General features: G+C 41.9%; 1 protein-coding gene across 1 annotated transcript in view; it reads left to right on the top strand.

Moving 5' to 3' along the window:
• Positions 1-284: 284 nt before the first annotated feature.
• si:dkey-264d12.5 (coiled-coil domain-containing protein 30) overlaps positions 285-18,695 on the top strand; it is a 29,791-nt gene continuing 11,380 nt past the window's right edge. The window contains 13 exon segments of the mRNA XM_034219211.1: positions 285-293; positions 389-453; positions 455-507; positions 1,784-1,994; positions 2,212-2,308; positions 2,748-2,904; positions 3,837-3,908; positions 4,803-4,858; positions 10,100-10,174; positions 10,709-10,798; positions 10,931-11,028; positions 11,159-11,314; positions 16,092-16,233. Coding sequence (XP_034075102.1) covers positions 285-293; positions 389-453; positions 455-507; positions 1,784-1,994; positions 2,212-2,308; positions 2,748-2,904; positions 3,837-3,908; positions 4,803-4,858; positions 10,100-10,174; positions 10,709-10,798; positions 10,931-11,028; positions 11,159-11,314; positions 16,092-16,233 — 1,281 coding nt within the window.

Raw genomic sequence — 18,695 nt, 5'->3', positions numbered from 1 at the left:
CCGCTCCCCACTTGTAAAAATAGCACTTTACCCCTGCCTATATGCCGTGAGCTGATTATCGAGCCTTCATTGTAACAGTCGCGGGTGCACTGTGTGTGTGTGCGTGGGGAGTGTTGCAGTAGAAAATTCAACTGTAGCGCTGGTGCATGAATGGGAAACCCTAAATGTGTGAGCACCCTCTATGAAACGTCAAGCTACCCCACAGCACCCCCTAGAGAAAATATCTGGCGCCGCAACTGGTGACATGGGACCTGGACACGCAGCGCTCACAGCACTTAGCAGAGATGGCAGAGGTATGTAATCACTGTTGCTTTACTAGTGACATCAGAAACTGCCAATAAGAGCAAGATTTAGTGAATTTTTGCATCGGCTTCGGTCCATTTGTAAGGTACGCAAGTCCTTGGAGCAGATCCGATTCTTTACAGATCACAAAGATGTTTTGGCGCATGAGATAAGATGAAAACGATCTCCTCAAGGACCAGATGTAACGCCTAGTATCCCTTCAAGGTTTGACAGTTTTACCTATAAATAAACATATTAAAATTATAAAAGTGTAAGTGACCACATTCAAACTTCCAAACCTTCAATCTGCACTATGAAATAGTATTTCTAATTTGTTGTATGGTATTTTCCAAAAGGCTAATCGTTCAAATTCTTAAATTATACTGCAGTGCAGGACTGCAGGTATAAAAAATGTGAAGGCTTTCTACTTATGTCTTTACAATATAATTTACACGTTTTTTCAGTAACACAAGCCATGTTAACTTACCTATCTTGTTTGGCAATGGTTGAGATGTCAATCTTCAGGTTCTGGACTGTGTCATCAGCTTTGTTGTCTTTGTTGTTTGACTGTTTGGGAGACAGTCCAAGGTGGTCCCATAAAAAGCTAATATTTCTGGGAAAATATATACTTAAAAATATATATTTGTCGTGACAGGCTAACATGGTGGGAGACGATGAGGCAACAAGAAAAAGGACCCAAATTCAGATAGAGAGGAAGATATCAGGGATTTTTTGATAAAGTGAAAGTAGGCCTATGTACTGACATAGGCCTATAATGTCCAGTCAAAAGAAAAAGAGAGCCCAAAGGTACAGAAATTGGGCAGGGGATAAATAGTGCAGGCAGAAAGGCACATATTCAGAGTCAGTTTCCAGGTAACAGAATACTTGCAGGGTTCAGGGTCTGGAAGGCAACAGCATGACTCAAAATAAACAATCTGCAGGAGAATGAAAGCAAACCGGACAGATATATAAAGGGCTGATGAGGCAAAGTAGAAACGGGTGAGCAAGAGTGAATGAGAGTCAGGTGACTGGGACAGGTGAAAGACTCGTCTAGTCGGACTGATTGGGTATAGCAATACCTAGGGAAGTGAGCATGTGGCACAAGGGAGGAACATAGGGGTAAAACAGGATTGAGAAACATTGCAAACTAGCAAGTCCATTGACATCAGGACAGCAGAAAGCTTACACATCTTCCGGCGCAGACTGAAAACTCATCTCTTTCAACTCCACTTCGAGCAATAAAATGAAAATCAGAAAACAAAAAACTAAATAAAATAAAAAGCACTTATATACTAACTAAGCACTTACATACTAACAAAGGACTGGAGAGCAGACTACAGAGCAGCTTCTTTCCTCAGGCTGTGAGACTCATAAACTCAAACTCATGTATTATTTTCTCATGTTTAGCAACAAGGGACAACAACTGCAGTTTGTGAAAATGACAATGAAATAACTTAATACCTTAGAAATATTACACTGTCACCATTCTCTGTTGTGATAGATTCCCAGATTAGCGAGGTGGCTAAAATGCTGTACCAGCAGGGTCTCACAGAGTTGATTCACAGCAGCCCCAGTGAGCAGGTGGCCTACCTCCTGGTGGAGAGAGCCTCCTTACTGGAGACGAGCCAGGGTCCAAGCAATCTGATGGGTAATGGAAACATACCCAGCCCACTGGGGACCGAAACCCAGCCACTGAACACCAGGTTAGATGATATTTTCAATTGTACACTCAGTTCTTAACAAAGCAATGGACAGATAAGCTTTACAGTGTGTTCGATGTATATGATGTCGACACACAGGTCAACCAATACTGTGGTTGACCACACGGTTTTCCTGTTTACTCAAACCAGCAGATGGAAAACGTTCTACAAACCATACATCTATATCTGGTACTTGGGCATAGGACTTAGTCTATGTTTCTCTGCTCTGGTCTTTCCACAAGGGGGCATCTCATCACAGCCAGAGCCCATGGAAGAGACTATTTGGACTCCACAAAGCTGCTCAGAGCAAACATACTTTTATTCCTGTAGGTCCTTTTATCTAGAGTAATATTTCTGCTTTCCATACAGTACTAACCAACACTAAAAATGCACTCGGGTCAGTTGAAAAATCAGGGAACATCAGCCAAACTGACTTAATTTTGTTCTCCCAAGATGCATGCTAGCGTATGAGTATTTTGCATGTTTTCTGTTAAACAGCATCAACTTTATCTGCAACCTTTTTTTTTCTTCCAGCGTTGTTAAGCTCTGTTTCCAGCTCAAACTAGGGCACTTTGCATGGCAGAAGAAATGCAAGATCCCACACCACTGATGCATCTTGATCCGGTGCACTTCTTAAGGTCTCGTGTCTGTTCTTGCATGCCTGTATGAACATTCTTGTTTTAGTTTGTCGGTTCTCGTCATTGTCCAGCAATCACTTAACTCTTGGTCATTTAAATAAGTTGCCATCCCTCACTCTTTCTTTAGGCTGAGGCCAGACATTTGGCAGGCAGTTTGGAGAGGGAGTGTTCCCATCTGGAGCGGGACCTGGAGGAAGGGTCCCGCCGTCTGGCCATGGCCCACAATGAGATCCGACACTTGACTGATGAGCTGGAGTCTTCTCATTTGACCCAAAGAGCTTATGGTGAGTGACTAATATTTATTTTTGCACATTCTATGGACAATCTTGCACTAATGTACATTCTCAAAATATTGAAGTGACTGTTATTCTGTATATATTGATTGTTGTGTTTTTATGTAGGTCATAATGTGTGCACATGTAAAAATGTGTCATAGACTGTGTATGTATACATATTTGCACATATATTTTTAAATGTTATATACATTTGTTTTTATATTCGGGATTGTGGGAAATGGTATTTCAATCTCTCTGTACACACAAACTGGAAGATTGACAATAAAGTTGACTTGACTTGAGATTAATCAGCCACTTGCAAGCAGACTATGTGATTTTTAAAGAGATATTGTTTTATGGTAACACAGTAACAGTTCCTACATTTTTTATTTATCATTAAAACAAGGTTGAAAGCTGAAATATTTATTTATTTGGTTTGTTATTTTATATTTTCTTGATTACCATTTACCTCTTTCATCAACTTGTTTGTTTATTTATTTGTTTGTTTATTTGTTGTTTTTATGTTTTTGCTTTGTTTGTTTTTTTAGGAGAAGGGGTGGGATTACGTAAGTGTAAACTTCTTCTCACCCCTTTTCGGATGTGTAAATAGGTAGTTCATTTGTTTATATAATTTGTAAATCAGTAATATTTTTGTTTATCAATTTGACACTGCTTAAGTATGTATAGTATAATAATTCTCATGTTTCATTTCATTATTATTATTATTTCTTTGTATTATTGCACATTCTAAATTAATCAAATCAAAAATCAAATCAAGTAGAGAACAATCATCTCAATTGTTCATGTTACTCCTCTAAATATTGCATATAACATGTGATTTTACCATCATACAATATCTGCATAGACTGAACTGAAAAACAGTTACTACCTACTTCTACAGTCAGGAGATTTGTGTTTATCCTATCGTCTGTGCTTTTTAGAGCCTGAGCTGCAGGCAGCCCAGCAGGAGAAAGAGCAACTCAGACAGGAAGTACAGAAACTGAAGAAATATGGTGAGAATTGTTATTTTTTATTTTATTATAATGTGCAATATATACATATATTTGAAAGTGTTTCCAGGTCATTTACATATGTGATTAAGCTCATGTTGGGTGTAAAATGGAGACAGGACCTTTTCTAAAGTCCCCACACAGCTCAGAGTTATTCTTTTTGTATAAAGCTCACACAGGATGGAGATTAGTCTAGCATGAACTGAATAAGGGGAAAGCACCATTTATAGTTTCTATTTTACTAAACTAAAGTTTTATGGATCTAGGCCAAGATCTTTAGGTTGTGGGGGAAACCCACACAAACAAGGGGGGGAATGTGCACACTCCACACGGTGTTTTTGTTAAATCATTTTTAAAAAAGAGCCTAAAATAAAAATAAAACATGTATAAAAGTTTATAAAGTGTGCAACATGTTAGAATACTCACAATCACCCAGCCTTTAACAGAGGAAATATAACACTATAACACCTCTTGTTGTTAAATACTATGATCAATATGTGCAATACATGCAATTTATACCTGGCTGCTAAATCCTCAGAACTTTTACAGGATGTGTATTTTGTAAAATGTGTAACTTTTTTATTATAATTTCTTTTTTTATCTTTAGTACTTTTGTATGCATGCTTAGGTAACAGCTTCCTGAGGCATGTCCTGTGCAAATAAAACTGGAGATGGCTGGTTCAGGCCCACACTCAGAGACCCCGGGCCCACTGAGTACACACTCTCAGACACATACACTCTCTCACAGATACACACACACACACTCATACATGCAAATGCAAGCATGTCCACACCCGCATAGCATACATAAACACAAGTGCACATGTGTGAGCACACATACCATAGAGATGCAGCCATGTTATTTTGACACTGCTGTAATGGTTATATCTCTCACAGGCTCTGCCATCTACTGGACTCTATGGGTACTACCCTCTATGCAAGCATTCACCTACTGAGATTTCTAAGACGTAGCCAGCCTTGGGGCGGGCCTACCTGAATGCACGCGCATCTCACCGTATAAAAGGAGGCCTCGTCTCCTGACCGTCATCCCTTTCTCTTCAGCGAGCGGGCAACAACTGAAGCAGAGATAAGATGTTTGACAGAAGAAGAAAGAGTTATCATACCTCCAGGGAGTCGCCACCTCTAGAGACCCGGGCCTGTCCTTCGTGCCCTGGCTTAAATAGTGGGCGCCGATCCCCACCACCTCTGCTTCGAGTGTTTGGGGGACCAGGATATGGCCGAGGCGGTGCCATTCACGTTTGCCATTCCAGTGGGGCGGATGGCTCCGTTGCCGTTGTCGGGCACTTCCGGGTCCGACGTTCATGGAAGTCCACGCCCAGGGCTGTACTCTCCCTGGGTGATGATCATGGCGGCGGGTGTGTGGGCTACTCGCTCATTGCTAGAGATGCCCCCGCCTCACCAGGTCAGAGCGATTATTGGGCCGCAAGGCCGAATTAGTAGCTTGATCTACGGTGTGGCCGCCGCTGCCTGCCGTGTGATGATGGGCCCGGCGCCACGAGGGGGCATTGCCCCCTCAGTTGTCTTATTTGCCCCCTCACTTTGAGCATCATTCATCCATCGAAAGGAAAATAAATGTCACAATTATTAAATAACTTTAAATAATTATTTTCCCCAACACACGTTACTATGTCTAGAGCAGGCAGTCAAGCAACGTGTAAAAAAGCCTCAACCCCAAGTGAGCTTGTAGTCTTAATTAATGTTAGCGTGTGTGCTTAGCTGTAAACACAGTCGGATGGGTGACCAAAACGTCCCCATTTTCCGGGCAAAGTCCCGTTTTCCGGGCAAAGTCCCCTTTTTCGGTGGCCAGTACCCGGTTGAAACTCCCGAAAATGTTCCCATTTTTGAATATGCGTTAAACAAACATAGAGCAAGGTGAAATAAAATGTTACATGTCAGTAAAAACAGAGTAACAGTGTTATGCCTGTTTGTAGCGTTAACGTATTTATTCTTCTACTACTTCTTCTTCTTCTACCTCTACTTCTTCTTCTTCTACCTCTACTTCTTCTTCTAATACCTCTACTTCTTCTTCTTCGACCTCTACTTCTTCTTCTAAGACCTCTACTTCTCCTTCTTCTACCTCTACTTCTTCTTCTTCTACCTCTACTTCTTCTTCTTCTAATTGAATGTACTTGGACAAAAGAAAGTCGGCTAGTAGTGTCAACTAAATCCATAGTATTACAACAAATGTGCTTTAAACAAGGTCAATTACGAATGTATGTTCTCAATCGCCAAGTACGGGATTGAATATTAAATTAGTTTAGATTAGATTTATTGTACCCAGGGGGAAATTCATTTTCACAGCACTGTGAAAACAATATGAAATCGGCAAAAAATAAGACGGACATCTACATATAGCACCACACATGATGGTTAGCTACTTGTTATTATTTACGGTTGCAATGCCTGTATGGATCAGGTTTTTGCCAAAGCGAGCCCTTTTACTAGAATGATAATAATATGTTATGTATTATATAAACCATGTGCACGTCACGTCCCCTGGGGCTGGGGGCCCGGGGAAAAGTGTAAGCGCATTACATCCGGGGAGGGGGTCAGATGCCCACTGACCCACAGCCCCCTCCCTCCTCACCAGTCCTGCGTTGCCCCAGCAAGCACAGACGATGAAAAGGAGCCAGACATGTCCAAGAGATAAAACTTTATGACGGGGCCTGGCGTTGACCAAGATGCCGCTGTGCATATGGACAGAGCTTTTCCAGTTACCCCACCCCCGAAGCACACAAACAGCTGTTCCGTGTGTCTAAGGGCAGCCGTGCGCTCCACATAATATGCCAGCGCACGCACCGGGCAGAGGAGGTGTAATTTAGCCTCCCTCGCCCCACTATGGGGGGGGGAGATTAAAACCCCCCAACCGAATAGCCCTCGACCTGAACGCACTCCTTAGGCTCTTGGGCACAAAGGAGGGTTTCGGTCTGAGTGTCGCTCCGCTCTGGTCACCCCGGATCATTAAACAACTCGGGTGCACCGATAAAGCGGTTAAATCAGACACTCTTTTGGCTGACCTTCACAAGGAGACGGGTAATAACCGGAAAAGCATACAATGGGCCCTTTAACACATCAATAATAAGATCATATGTAAAACATAGATCACTACCATGCTGCACATTTTTACAGTTGATGTCACTGCACAGCATTGCTTCTCTAGGAATTACAACCAAGTCTAATGATTTGTCAGTGAGTGAGGTATAGTGATTAATATCCTTGTCACTTAAATTTGACCAATCCAGGCTCCCTGTGTACGTTTTATTGTCATCAACAGATAGCACCGGAATATTTTCACCATTTAGGGTCAATACAAAAGGAATATGATCTGTAGTGGCCAACTCATAACAAATGTCAATGTTGTCCAGAGAAGCGTGTGCATCAGCTGTGCATATACAGTGATCTAGCCATGACATAGTATGCCATGCTTCACTATGTAAAGCTTTTCTCAGGTAGAAGAGATTTACTTGACAGTATGAGATTATTATCATTACAAAAATGCAGTAAACATTTGCCAAACAGAGATTTATCATCCGAAATGTCAGCATTCAAGTCCCCCACTACATACACACAGGTTGTGGCATTATCCTTAATGAATGCGTTAACAAATGCCATTCTATTGCGATATTCATCTTCATTTTCATATGATTCATAAGGTGTGTAAATATTTACGATAATAAATGGAATATGATCTGTAGTGGCCAACTCATAACAAATGTCAATGTTGTCCAGAGAAGCGTGTGCATCAGCTGTGCATATACAGCAGCGACGTGCAGTCAGGGGAGGCAGGGGAGGCAGAGCCTCACCTGTCATACTCCAATGGAACGGAAAAACAACTAAAGAAAAACGAAATAGTAATAATAAAATGTCTCCACTGATCTGTTTTTGTAAATGTGATTTATGTATGATTCCAATCGCTGTGTCTCGTCAATGTGTTAGTCGTGTTTGTTGTCACTTCATGTTTAGTCAGGTATGTAATTCCAAGTCTAGTCAGGTTTCTATGTAGAGTCAGGTTTTCTTGTTACTTCATGTCTTGTCTGCCTATTTCATGTCATGTCTCGTTTTCCCATTTCCTGTTTTATTTTGTACTTACCTCTGGTCTTTCCTTTCAGGTCCTGTTAATTCCTCACTTTGGGTGATTTTCCGTCATCGTCAGCGTCTGTCCCGCCCCTGATTGTTTCCACCTGGTCCCTATTCCCTCATGTATAAATAGTCCTTGTCTCCCTTTGTCTTGTGCCAGTTGTCTTGTTTCAGTGTGCTTCCATGTCCAGAGACCCAGCGTTAAAACCAGAGAGGAGAGTTTTGTTTGTTTGAAATCGAGAAGTTTTGTTTTGTCTTCGCATGAGTGATTTTTTGTTAAAACGTTGTTTTATTTTTTAATTAAAATCTGAGCCGTCGCATTTGAGTCCAGTATTTTTGTACCCCGTTCTAACACACAGGTTGTGGCATTATCCTTAATGAATGCGTTAACAAATGCCATTCTATTGCGATATTCATTTTCATATGATTCATAAGGTGTGTAAATATTTACGATAATAAATGACCTATTTTCATACTTGATCTCTATACCAATGGCCCAGTTGACGTCCAATCTTACCACTGTAACTAAAGGATCATATTTACTGTTCCAGAGAATCGCCACACCACCAGGTTACCTGCCATGGGCAATTTTATCACAGAGATCAGTAGTTGACTCCAACTCCATGAAAATTAGCATGTAGTGTATTCAGCCTTTCCAGATCTTGCTTGGGTAACCATGTCTCCTTGTAAGCACAGAATATCACATTCCTCCAACAGTTTATCAACAACCAGCCGCCTCGCTTTATCACCAGCACTGTGCCCCACACGTAGGCCACGCGTGTTATATGACACCACCCGCATCCTATTGTTTATGTACTACAGTCCTTTACATCAGCAGATGCATGATCTGATCATATTGTATGCCTTTTATCTGCTAATGTACAGGAGGAAGAGTGATAAACTGTCTGTCTAGTTGGCTTACATAACAGTTAAAGTTTACAGCCTAAAAAACATGGAGCATTTTTTCCCCTTTTATTAATTTTTATGTCAATTTGCACATTTCATGGTGATGCTCAGCCTCTCCCCTTAACTCCTAACAGTCATCATCATGTCAACCACAACACAGAGAAACACTGATAGAAATGTGTGTGTAGTTGTTGATACATTGCTGAGTGCTGACAGAGGGAACTACATTTGGATACAGATTTAAGAAATATCAGTTTTTGAGCATGTAATAAGCTTGTTTTGTCTTGCCTATATTACAACTATATTATAATATATTATTTATATTATTGAATTGATTATGATTATGAGTATTGTTATTAGTAGAAGTAGTTTATTTGCATTAATTATATTTTAATCTTTTTTAGGCTAGAATTTGGCAGGAAATGCAGACGTATTCACCTGTAAACGCATACTGAACGACATACAAACAAATTGTTTTTGCGCTGATCAGGGGGTACTTGGCTGAATTTTTTTTTCAAAGGGGGTACATTATTGAAAACTTTGAGAACCACTGTCCTAACCCATCATCCAAGGGCAGTTGGACCCAAAATCCGCATTTCTCTAACAGGGCTGCAAAAGAGGGGTATGAGCAGTATGAGGCATGGCCACTATGGGTGAACTGTATGTTAAGCAAAAAACTTCACAGACATGTGTTGTATAGGTATGGCCCTACAATATATTTTTCCAATATATCATAATAGGTCCACTTTAATTTCAATCAGAATTCTTTTTTTTTTTTGTATAATGGGACACAGGGTTCGGTCCGGATTGATTTAGACCAACCAATACACCACATCCTGTTTACTCAAACCAGCAGATGGAACACTTTCTACAAACCACATATCCGGTCTGAGACATTCATTTTTCTGTGTTTTTTTTAATAGTTTTTGTTTTAAGTGTCGAACTAATGTGTGCCACTGGTATAGATAAAGATATGACACATTTATTCAAGGTTCAAAGGTTTATTGTCATAACATATACATACTATGGTGTATGTAATGTATGAAAAACTTAGATCGCAGGTTCCTCAACAGTGCATTGATGTAATAAATAAATGAACTGCAAAGCTGAATGATCAATTTACAAGAAATAATCAGTAAATAAATAGGTCTTAAAAAATGTAAGGCAGCCTGTATATCTGTGTGTCTCAGGTGGTATCTCTGCAGAGCGAGGAGGAGCAGCAGCAGCAGCAGGGGAAAGTCAACCAGAGTGATGAGTTAGCTAAAGTAAGTCTCACTGTACAGAACCCCGGCCTTTACATCGGACACCGAAACAGTCAGTCTCTAACTCTGAGTAACTGTAATTCAGTATTTAACAGCTTCAGATCTTTTGTTTGGAATGTAAAATGCTTGAGTGTCCTACACTTTAAATAATGCAAAGTAATTAGTTTACTCATTTGTATAACAATGTGTGTGCAAACATTGAGAAACTGTAGTAAAGTTAGCAAGACATGGATTATGATGACATTACAAAATATTACCTGTTGGAAGCCTAGGTGTCTGTATCATTTTGAAATGTAGAAATCCCCATTTGCTAAACTTGTGAATTGCATTCTGAATGTAGAGGCTGTGATGAGACAGACTTTTGGTAGCTACATTGATCTGTGGTTTTTCCCAGGTGGTGCTTCTGCAGAGGGAAGTGAAACAACTGCAGTTGCAACACATTGTCAAACATGTTGGTATTACCAAACATAACTCATTAAATGAATTTTGGAGTTGATACATGTCTGAATGTTGATCTTGTTCTGGTTCCAGTCCCAGGAAACTAAATTAAATCAGAGCAAAGAGTTCTGCAGAGATTTACAAGATAAGCTCAGCACCCAGTCAAAATGCCTTTTGGAGGAGTCAGAAGTGAGTGATATAAATTATGATTATAACTCAGAAACAGATTATTTTTTACAAGAGATATTGAGTACACAGTAACGGTACAATATAGCTTGTTTCCTATTATATAATGTCAAAATTGTTCTTTTATCTTTTCAGATACTTTCCCTCAAACAGCAGCTGGAAACATCTAAAAATGAACTGGATAACCTTACTGCTACCGTCTGCACCAAAGAAAACCATCTTCAGGAGCAAAAGTAGGGAACTCTAACTCCACACACCATCCAGCAGATATATATATATATACATACTGTGCTGTATGTGCATGCAAATTCTCATTGTTGCAGTAACATCTAGATAAGTGAAAGTTTCTGTGTTTGTTTGAAGACTGGGTAAGCCAAAAGAGGCAGATTCCCAGCACTCTGAAAACACTGACTGCCAGGTGAAAGATGATAAAGAACTACAGACACAACAACAGCTGCAGAATAAGGAAAACACACTGCTTAAGGTAATTTATTCTATATTTGAATTACCGGAAAATGTGTAATTAATCAGGTCAACTGCATGTGTGGTTATTGTGGAGGAAATTCTTAAGAGAAAGTGATAAATGGACACAGTTTGTCTTTTATTGTATATAATAAAGTAATAAAGAAAGTCAATATAAAAGTGAAATCGATCCCAAATGTAGGAACAGAGCCACTTCATCCTCAGAGGATAATATGGCTTTGCACCCAGAACACAGCTTACAGTCACACTATATAGTAGAGAGAATAGCCAACTGGTCCCACCCTTACATTCCCTTAGGCATCATCTAAACATCCCCACCATTAAACCATAAAACCCCCTTGTCCTTTTACACTTCCTTTTGCCCTCCTGAAATGTAAACCCTTAACATATGTCTCTGTTAAACACATACAAGACTAAAAATACAATTTAACAGCAATCAGAGTAAAAGACTATATGATGATTTGACACAACAGTTATGTTTCATAACTCCCATTCATCCTACGACTGTCGACAGGTACTAAAAGACGGAAATAACTCTTGCTACCCATGTGACAAACTAACAGTACAAAGCTATTCATTCCCTTTATTGTTTCTGCTGTAGTTTCACGTTCAACATGCACTGTATATTTTACTGCTGTTGTCTGTAATTTGGATCGCAGGAGTCTCTAGATTATCAAGACGCAGTAAAGGTGTCACGGCTAGGCAAACCAGTATGAACTAGTGATGGCAGTTTGACACTGAAGCTTCGAACGGAGCTTCAACCCTGGACTTCCTATTCCATAGAAGCAGTGCTTCGAAGCTTGCTTCAAATCACGTGACATATGACGTCCGAAGCAGCAACTGCTTCAATTCACGTGACATGTGACGTCCGAAGCAGCAACTGCTTCATTTCCTGAATGAATCAACTGACTGGTTCACGGTCCATTCACGCGATTCAATGCACTGCCTCGTCTCGATTCTGACAGGTGACAGGTTGAAACAGTTTCAAACTTGAGTGCTTCAACACTTTATGACCGCTCTAAACAATGCACAATGTGTGGGTTGTTGTCGTAGTTTGCGTTGTTGCTGTTGAGTTGTTGTTGTTATTGCATTTGATATCATTATAGAGCAAGCCAGGAAGTAAGATAGGTCGTTCTGGCTCGGGAAACACTTTGAAATGTGGAGAAGTTGTGAACAAAAAGACAATTATCAGTAATATAAAAACAGTTAAATATTTCAAGGAATAGATAGCCCAGTGGATAGAGCCGGCGACCCGAATGCGGCAATGTTTTCCGCGCAGCTGGTTCAAAGCCCGGAATGGACGTATTTTAATCATTGCTTTTCAACTTTAATAACTGATAAAAGGCCCTCACCGCCCAAAAACATGTCTAGCACTCTCTAGTTTCTTCTCAATAACCCAATACACACAATTATCAATCTTTAATTGCAAATAGAACATGATATTCAGTCTTAGTGTGTGTGTGCATCGAATATTTTTCAAGGCAAAGATACGTTAAACCCACTGCAGCCTTGCACTTCGCCAGAAGAGGTCGCTGTAACTGAAGCTTCGAGAAATGAACCTATTTCCGACACAATTGTCCAAGTGGTTCGACGCTTCATTCAAAGCTTCATTTTGCCATCACTAGTATGAACCCAAAAGCACGACTCGACAATTAAAGTACAAATAAAAGTCTTTACTGAATAAATAGTGACACTGTGAGCTCTCCGTAGAGGTAACAGGTTTCGATAACAAAAAACACTCTTACGAGGAAAAGGTTAACATAGTATCAAAAGTAAAAAAGATAAAGTAAATTCCAAAAACTTGGTTCTTAGCTCTCAGCAGATAACATGGACTTCACGCTGGCAGTGAGGCACATGGAACGAAACGAACTGGCAACAAGACAAGGGAGACAGAAACTATATATAGGCAGGCTAAGGGGGAACAGGTGCAGACAATTAGGGCGGAGTCGACAATCACAGTGGAGGGAAAACACACAAGGGGAGGAAGTGAGGTAATCTGCAACAAGAAGGAAAGGTTACTACAAAATAAAACAGGATACAAGACTGAACTTAAAACATTAACTTAACAGATTTTACGAGATATAACAGTACCCCCCCTTCTAGGGACGGCTCCTGACGGCGCAGGCACTTGTGGATGGCGTTGGTAGAAATCGTCAAAAAGATCCTGACCCACAACAAAACTTGATGGAACCCATGAGCGTTCTTCAGGCCCATAACCCTCCCAGTCAACGAGGAATTGTCTGCCTCTTCCTCTCTTGCGTACCGCCAACAGACGCTTGACTGCATAAACCGGACCACCCTCGATCAGTCGGGGGGGGTGGAGGAGGTTTGGCTGCGGGGACCAATACACTTTCTTTTGCTGGTTTCAGTCTTCCCACATGAAAAGTTGGGTGGACTCTCAGGGACCTGGGAAGGCGCAAACGGACAGACACAGGATTAATAACCTTTGGCACAGGAAACAGACCTACAAACCTAGGTGCAAGTTTTCTGGAGGCGACGTGAAGAGGAAGATCCTTCGTTGAGTGCCAGACCTTCTGGCCAGGCTTGTACACGGGAGCTGGTCGGCGCCTCTGATCTGCTGCCTTTTTCATTCGCTCAGAGTTTCTCATAAGTATTTTGCGAGCGGCACTCCAGATGCGGCAACAACGCCTCACCAGGGCGTGGGCAGAGGGTACCGTGACCTCCTTCTCAGTCTCCGGGAACACAGGTGGCTGGTAACCATAGGCACATTGGAAAGGGGTTAACCCGGTAGCAGCGGTGGGAAGCGAGTTGCGGGCATATTCAACCCAGGTAAGGCATCTGCTCCAGGACGAAGGGTTCTGAGCAACCAAACAACGAAGGCACGTCTCCAACTCCTGGTTCAGGCGTTCTGTTTGGCCATTGGACTCTGGATGGTATCCGGACGAGAGGCTGACTGTGGCTCCGATCAGGTTACAGAACTCCTTCCAGAACCGCGATATAAACTGTGGTCCTCTGTCTGAAACAATGTCTTTTGGAAAACCATGAACACGAAAAACGTTAGTCATCATTACTTCAGCCGTCTCTTTGGCTGATGGAAGCTTGGGCAAGGCAATAAAATGTACCATCTTCGAGAAACGGTCCACCACCGTGAGTATGGTGGTGTTACCTTTAGACTCCGGTAAACCCGTGACGAAGTCCACAGAGATCTCAGACCATGGCCGGCTGGGAATAGGGAGTGGCCGGAGAAGCCCCATCGGCGCCCTGGAGGATGTTTTATTCCGAGCACAGACAGGGCCCCCCACATACTCCTGAACTTCTCGCTCCATTGATGGCCACCAAAAACGTTGCTTGATGAAAAACATTGTTCTCTTAACCCCTGGAAGGCAAGTGAGCAGCAGGGTGTGAGCCCAATGGATCACCTGTGAACGCATGGTAATGGGCACAAACAGACGATTTTGCAGGCAACCACTATGTGCAGGGCTCTTACCGTTAGCTTGCTTCACCTCTGTTTCTATCTGCCAAGTCACCGCTCCAACCACACGGTTCAGTGGCAGGATGGCTTCAGGCTCTTTGGCAATAGGCTCGGGGTCAAATAGACGTGACAGGGCATCGGGCTTCATGTTCTGGGACCCCGGCCTGTAAGACAAAGTAAAATTTAAAAGCGGTTGAAAAATAAAGTCCATCTAGCCTGACGAGAGTTCAAGCGTTTAGCTTTTCTTACGTATTCCAGATTCTTATGATCCGTCCATACTAAGAATGGAAACTGAGCCCCCTCTAATCAATGTCGCCACTCCTCCAGAGCTATTTTTACAGCCAGTAACTCACGGTTTCCCACATCGTAGTTCTGCTCAGCCGGCGAGAGTTTTCTGGAGAGGAAAGCACAGGGGTGCATCTTGTTGTCCTTCTCCGACCGCTGCGACAGGAGCAAATTAGATCTTAGGAATGCATATCATCTGGTCAGAATTCGCGAAGGTGGTGAATGGAACACTGGTTTCAACAGGCCATTATGAGTATTTAGTTATGCCTTTTGGTCTCACCAATGCTCCTGCAGTTTTTCAAGCCCTTGTCAATGACGTTTTAAGAGACTGCTTGAATCGGTTTGTTTTTGTCTACCTCGACGACATTCTGATATACTCACCCGACAAAGACTCCCACATCCATCATGTACGCCAGGTTCTCCAGCTTCTCCTCAGGAATCAGTTATTTGTCAAGGCTGAAAAATTTGATTTCCATGCCACTACTGTTTCATCATATCCCCGGGTCTTATTCAAATGGATCCTGCTAAGATTAGTGCAGTAGCCCAGTGGAAGACTCCTGACAGCAGAAAGAAGGTCCAGCAGTTTTGGGGGTTTTCTAACTTCTATCGAAGATTTATTAGAAACTTCAGCGCTATTGCACTACCACTTCATGCTCTTACATCCCCTCAGGTTCCGTTTGTGTGGTCTACTCAGGCCGAGGAGGCTTTCACTCGACTCAAAAGTATGTTCACCTCTGCCCCCATTCTAACTGTTCCTGACCCAAGCCGTCAGTTTGTGGTGGAGGTGGATGCCTCCAATCTATGTGTAGGTGCTGTCCTGGCAGAAAACAAATCTAAATCTCATGATAATCTCTAAAGTCATTTTTGTATTCTAGCCACTATGTTTATATACATACAGAGTAGACACTTCCTCCATCCTGTATAGTACATTTAAAACGTTGACATTAATGACAACATATAACAATGTCCCTTCATAGTACAATAATATATTACATATCAAGTAATGATAATAATATATGTTGTATGGCTTTTTTTTGATGACATTTAAATCAATATAATATTAGTAAATCTGTTATTTGGTCTATTTTCTTACAGTAAAAAACATGAAATTAAGGAAAAGCACAAGGTGAGACTGTGTCAGGCCAAACAGACATGTGGTCATGAAACCATGTGGCGTGACGAGAAGATAAAAAGTCTGGAGCGAGAGCTGTCCTTGTGTTCCCATTCAGTAGCAAAGGTAAATCCGCCGCTTTGTCCTTCTTTAAAAAAATAGGATGTTTGAGGTGACGCAGCCAGATATAAGTCATACATTATGAAGCTGCTTATGAATGAATGAATGTCTCTTTATCTTTCTGAAATGTATCACCATTTGTTTGTTTTATAAATATATATATATATATACACACAGTGGGGCAAAAAAGTATTTAGTCAGCCACCAATTGTGCAAGTTCTCCCACTTAAAAAGATGAGAGAGGCCTGTAATTTTCATCCTAGGTATACCTCAACTATGAGAGACAAAATGAGAAAAAAAAATCCAGAAAATCACCGTCTGATTTTTAAAGAATTTATTTGCAAATTATGGTGGAAAATAAGTATTTGGTCAATAACAAAAGTTCATCTCAATACTTTGTTATATACCCTTTGTTGGCAATGACAGAGGTCAAACGTTTTCTGTAAGTCTTCACAAGGTTTTCACACACTGTTGCTGGTATTTTTGGCCCATTCCTCCATGCAGATCTCCTCTAGAGCAGTGATGTTTTGGGGCTGTCGCTGGGCAACACGGACTTTCAACTCCCTCCAAAGATTTTCTATGGGGTTGAGATCTGGAGACTGGCTAGGCCACTCCAGGACCTTGAAATGCTTCTTACGAAGCCACTCCTTTGTTGCCCGGGCGGTGTGTTTGGGATCATTGTCATGCTGAAAGACCCAGCCACGTTTCATCTTCAATGCCCTTGCTGATGGAAGGAGGTTGTCACTCAAAATCTCACGATACATGGCCCCATTCATTCTTTCCTTTACACGGCTCAGTCGTCCTGGTCCCTTTGCAGAAAAACAGCCCCAAAGCATGATGTTTCCACCCCCATGTTTCATAGTAGGTATAGTGTTCTTTGGATGCAACTCAGCATTCTTTCTCCTCCAAACTCTAGTTGAGTTTTTACAAAAAAGTTCTATTTTGGTTTCATCTGACCATATTGTTGTGGAATATTTTCCAAGGCCCATAACTTTGACCCAGTTTATCAGTTCAAACTGTCCTGACTGAGCACACGCACCTCGTAACCTTGGCTGCTGTGCTCTCAGTGTTCTGTCTCCCTGTTCCTGCCTGTTGGCGTCAGCTGATAGAGGTGTTATGATTCTATGTCCCTGCCTGTTGACGTTAGCTGATAGAGGTGTTATGATTTTATCTTGTTATGCAGCAGTTTGATGATGCTCTTAGAACTAGTTAAATACATGGATCTGAGGTAGAGTTCTTTAGAATTGACGTAGCAACCCACCCGTGCAGTCTCACCGAGGCTGCTGTGATTTGTGATGTGAACTCTCCGGCCGTAACTCCAAATAAACCTACAGTGTTTTGACATCAAAGCTCCTGCTCCTACCGTGTCTCCTTCCTGAGTCGGTGACTCCCACTGCATTGCTACACAGAAGTTTCCCTTACAATTTGGCGTTGTCGGCAGGATACCAACAAATCTTCAGAGCTGGTAAGTGTGATTTTCAAATATACATTTGGACATTGCCTTACCAGAATCTGTGATTGACGGTATCCTAAAATTACCTGTGAAACTGAGCGGCTGCGTTTCGTTTTTGGTTAATGAACATTTGGGGATAATAAACCCAGGAGATCAGTGTCTGGGGACTCAGTCCTGGATGATTTCCTCTGTGTGTGCTGCTCGGGACGGAAGTGCCATACAAGCATACACAGCTCATGTTTAGAGTAACCTTAAAGAAATACATCAGTAAAGTGGAGCTTCTGTATGAAAGCAATGTAAAGATTTGTATTGAACAAATCGCCGAATTCTGGGGTTTCAGCGGCCAAAACAGCAGTTAAAAATAAGCAGCCAGAGATATTCCCCCCATCGCCTCTGTGAGCACGGCTCCAGCAGCAGCCACGGGTGTGTGTGTAAACATCCCCCGTGTCTGGGTGGCTGCAGCCGTGCAGCTGAGAGGAAGAAAGTCACAGTCCTGTCTATATCTTTAACTCACACCACCGCCATCCCTATTAAAAACGGGATGGTCTAAAAGCACTCGTTGTTTGTGACCGTCTTCTGCATTGCTGGTAAGGCTGGGGCAGCACGAGGTGCGTGCATCACCTGATGCGCCACAGCTCTCTACTCTGCTGGAGGAACATTTCCTACGTTGCTTGGAAGTGTTGCCTACATTGCTGGACCAGCTGGTAGCGGTCCGGGGTGCATACATAAAAAAGTATAGGCTAATTGATCACAGGTGGGCAGTGGCAAGCAAGTGTGGAACAGAAGCTGTGTTTCACCGTTGTGATGAACTCGATGGCGGGTATATAGGCTGGTCGTGTAGGACTACAGTTAACTGTGCTGTTTTTGGAGAGAAAGGGTAGAGAAAAAAAAGTCTATGTTCTCCTGGTCGGGGGATCATAGCGCCACTAGAATATAGTAGTGGTTGTCGCAAGAGGATAAGCTAGTTATCGCTTTTGGACGGTCTTCAGGCACGATCTTAGCACTTGTACAAGGG

This window comes from Gymnodraco acuticeps, unplaced genomic scaffold (genome assembly GCF_902827175.1).
Source record: "Gymnodraco acuticeps unplaced genomic scaffold, fGymAcu1.1, whole genome shotgun sequence".
In the NCBI taxonomy this organism is placed as follows: Eukaryota; Metazoa; Chordata; class Actinopteri; order Perciformes; family Bathydraconidae; genus Gymnodraco; species Gymnodraco acuticeps.
Note: the sequence above shows the minus strand (reverse complement) of the source record. Positions and strands in the feature narration are given on the sequence as shown.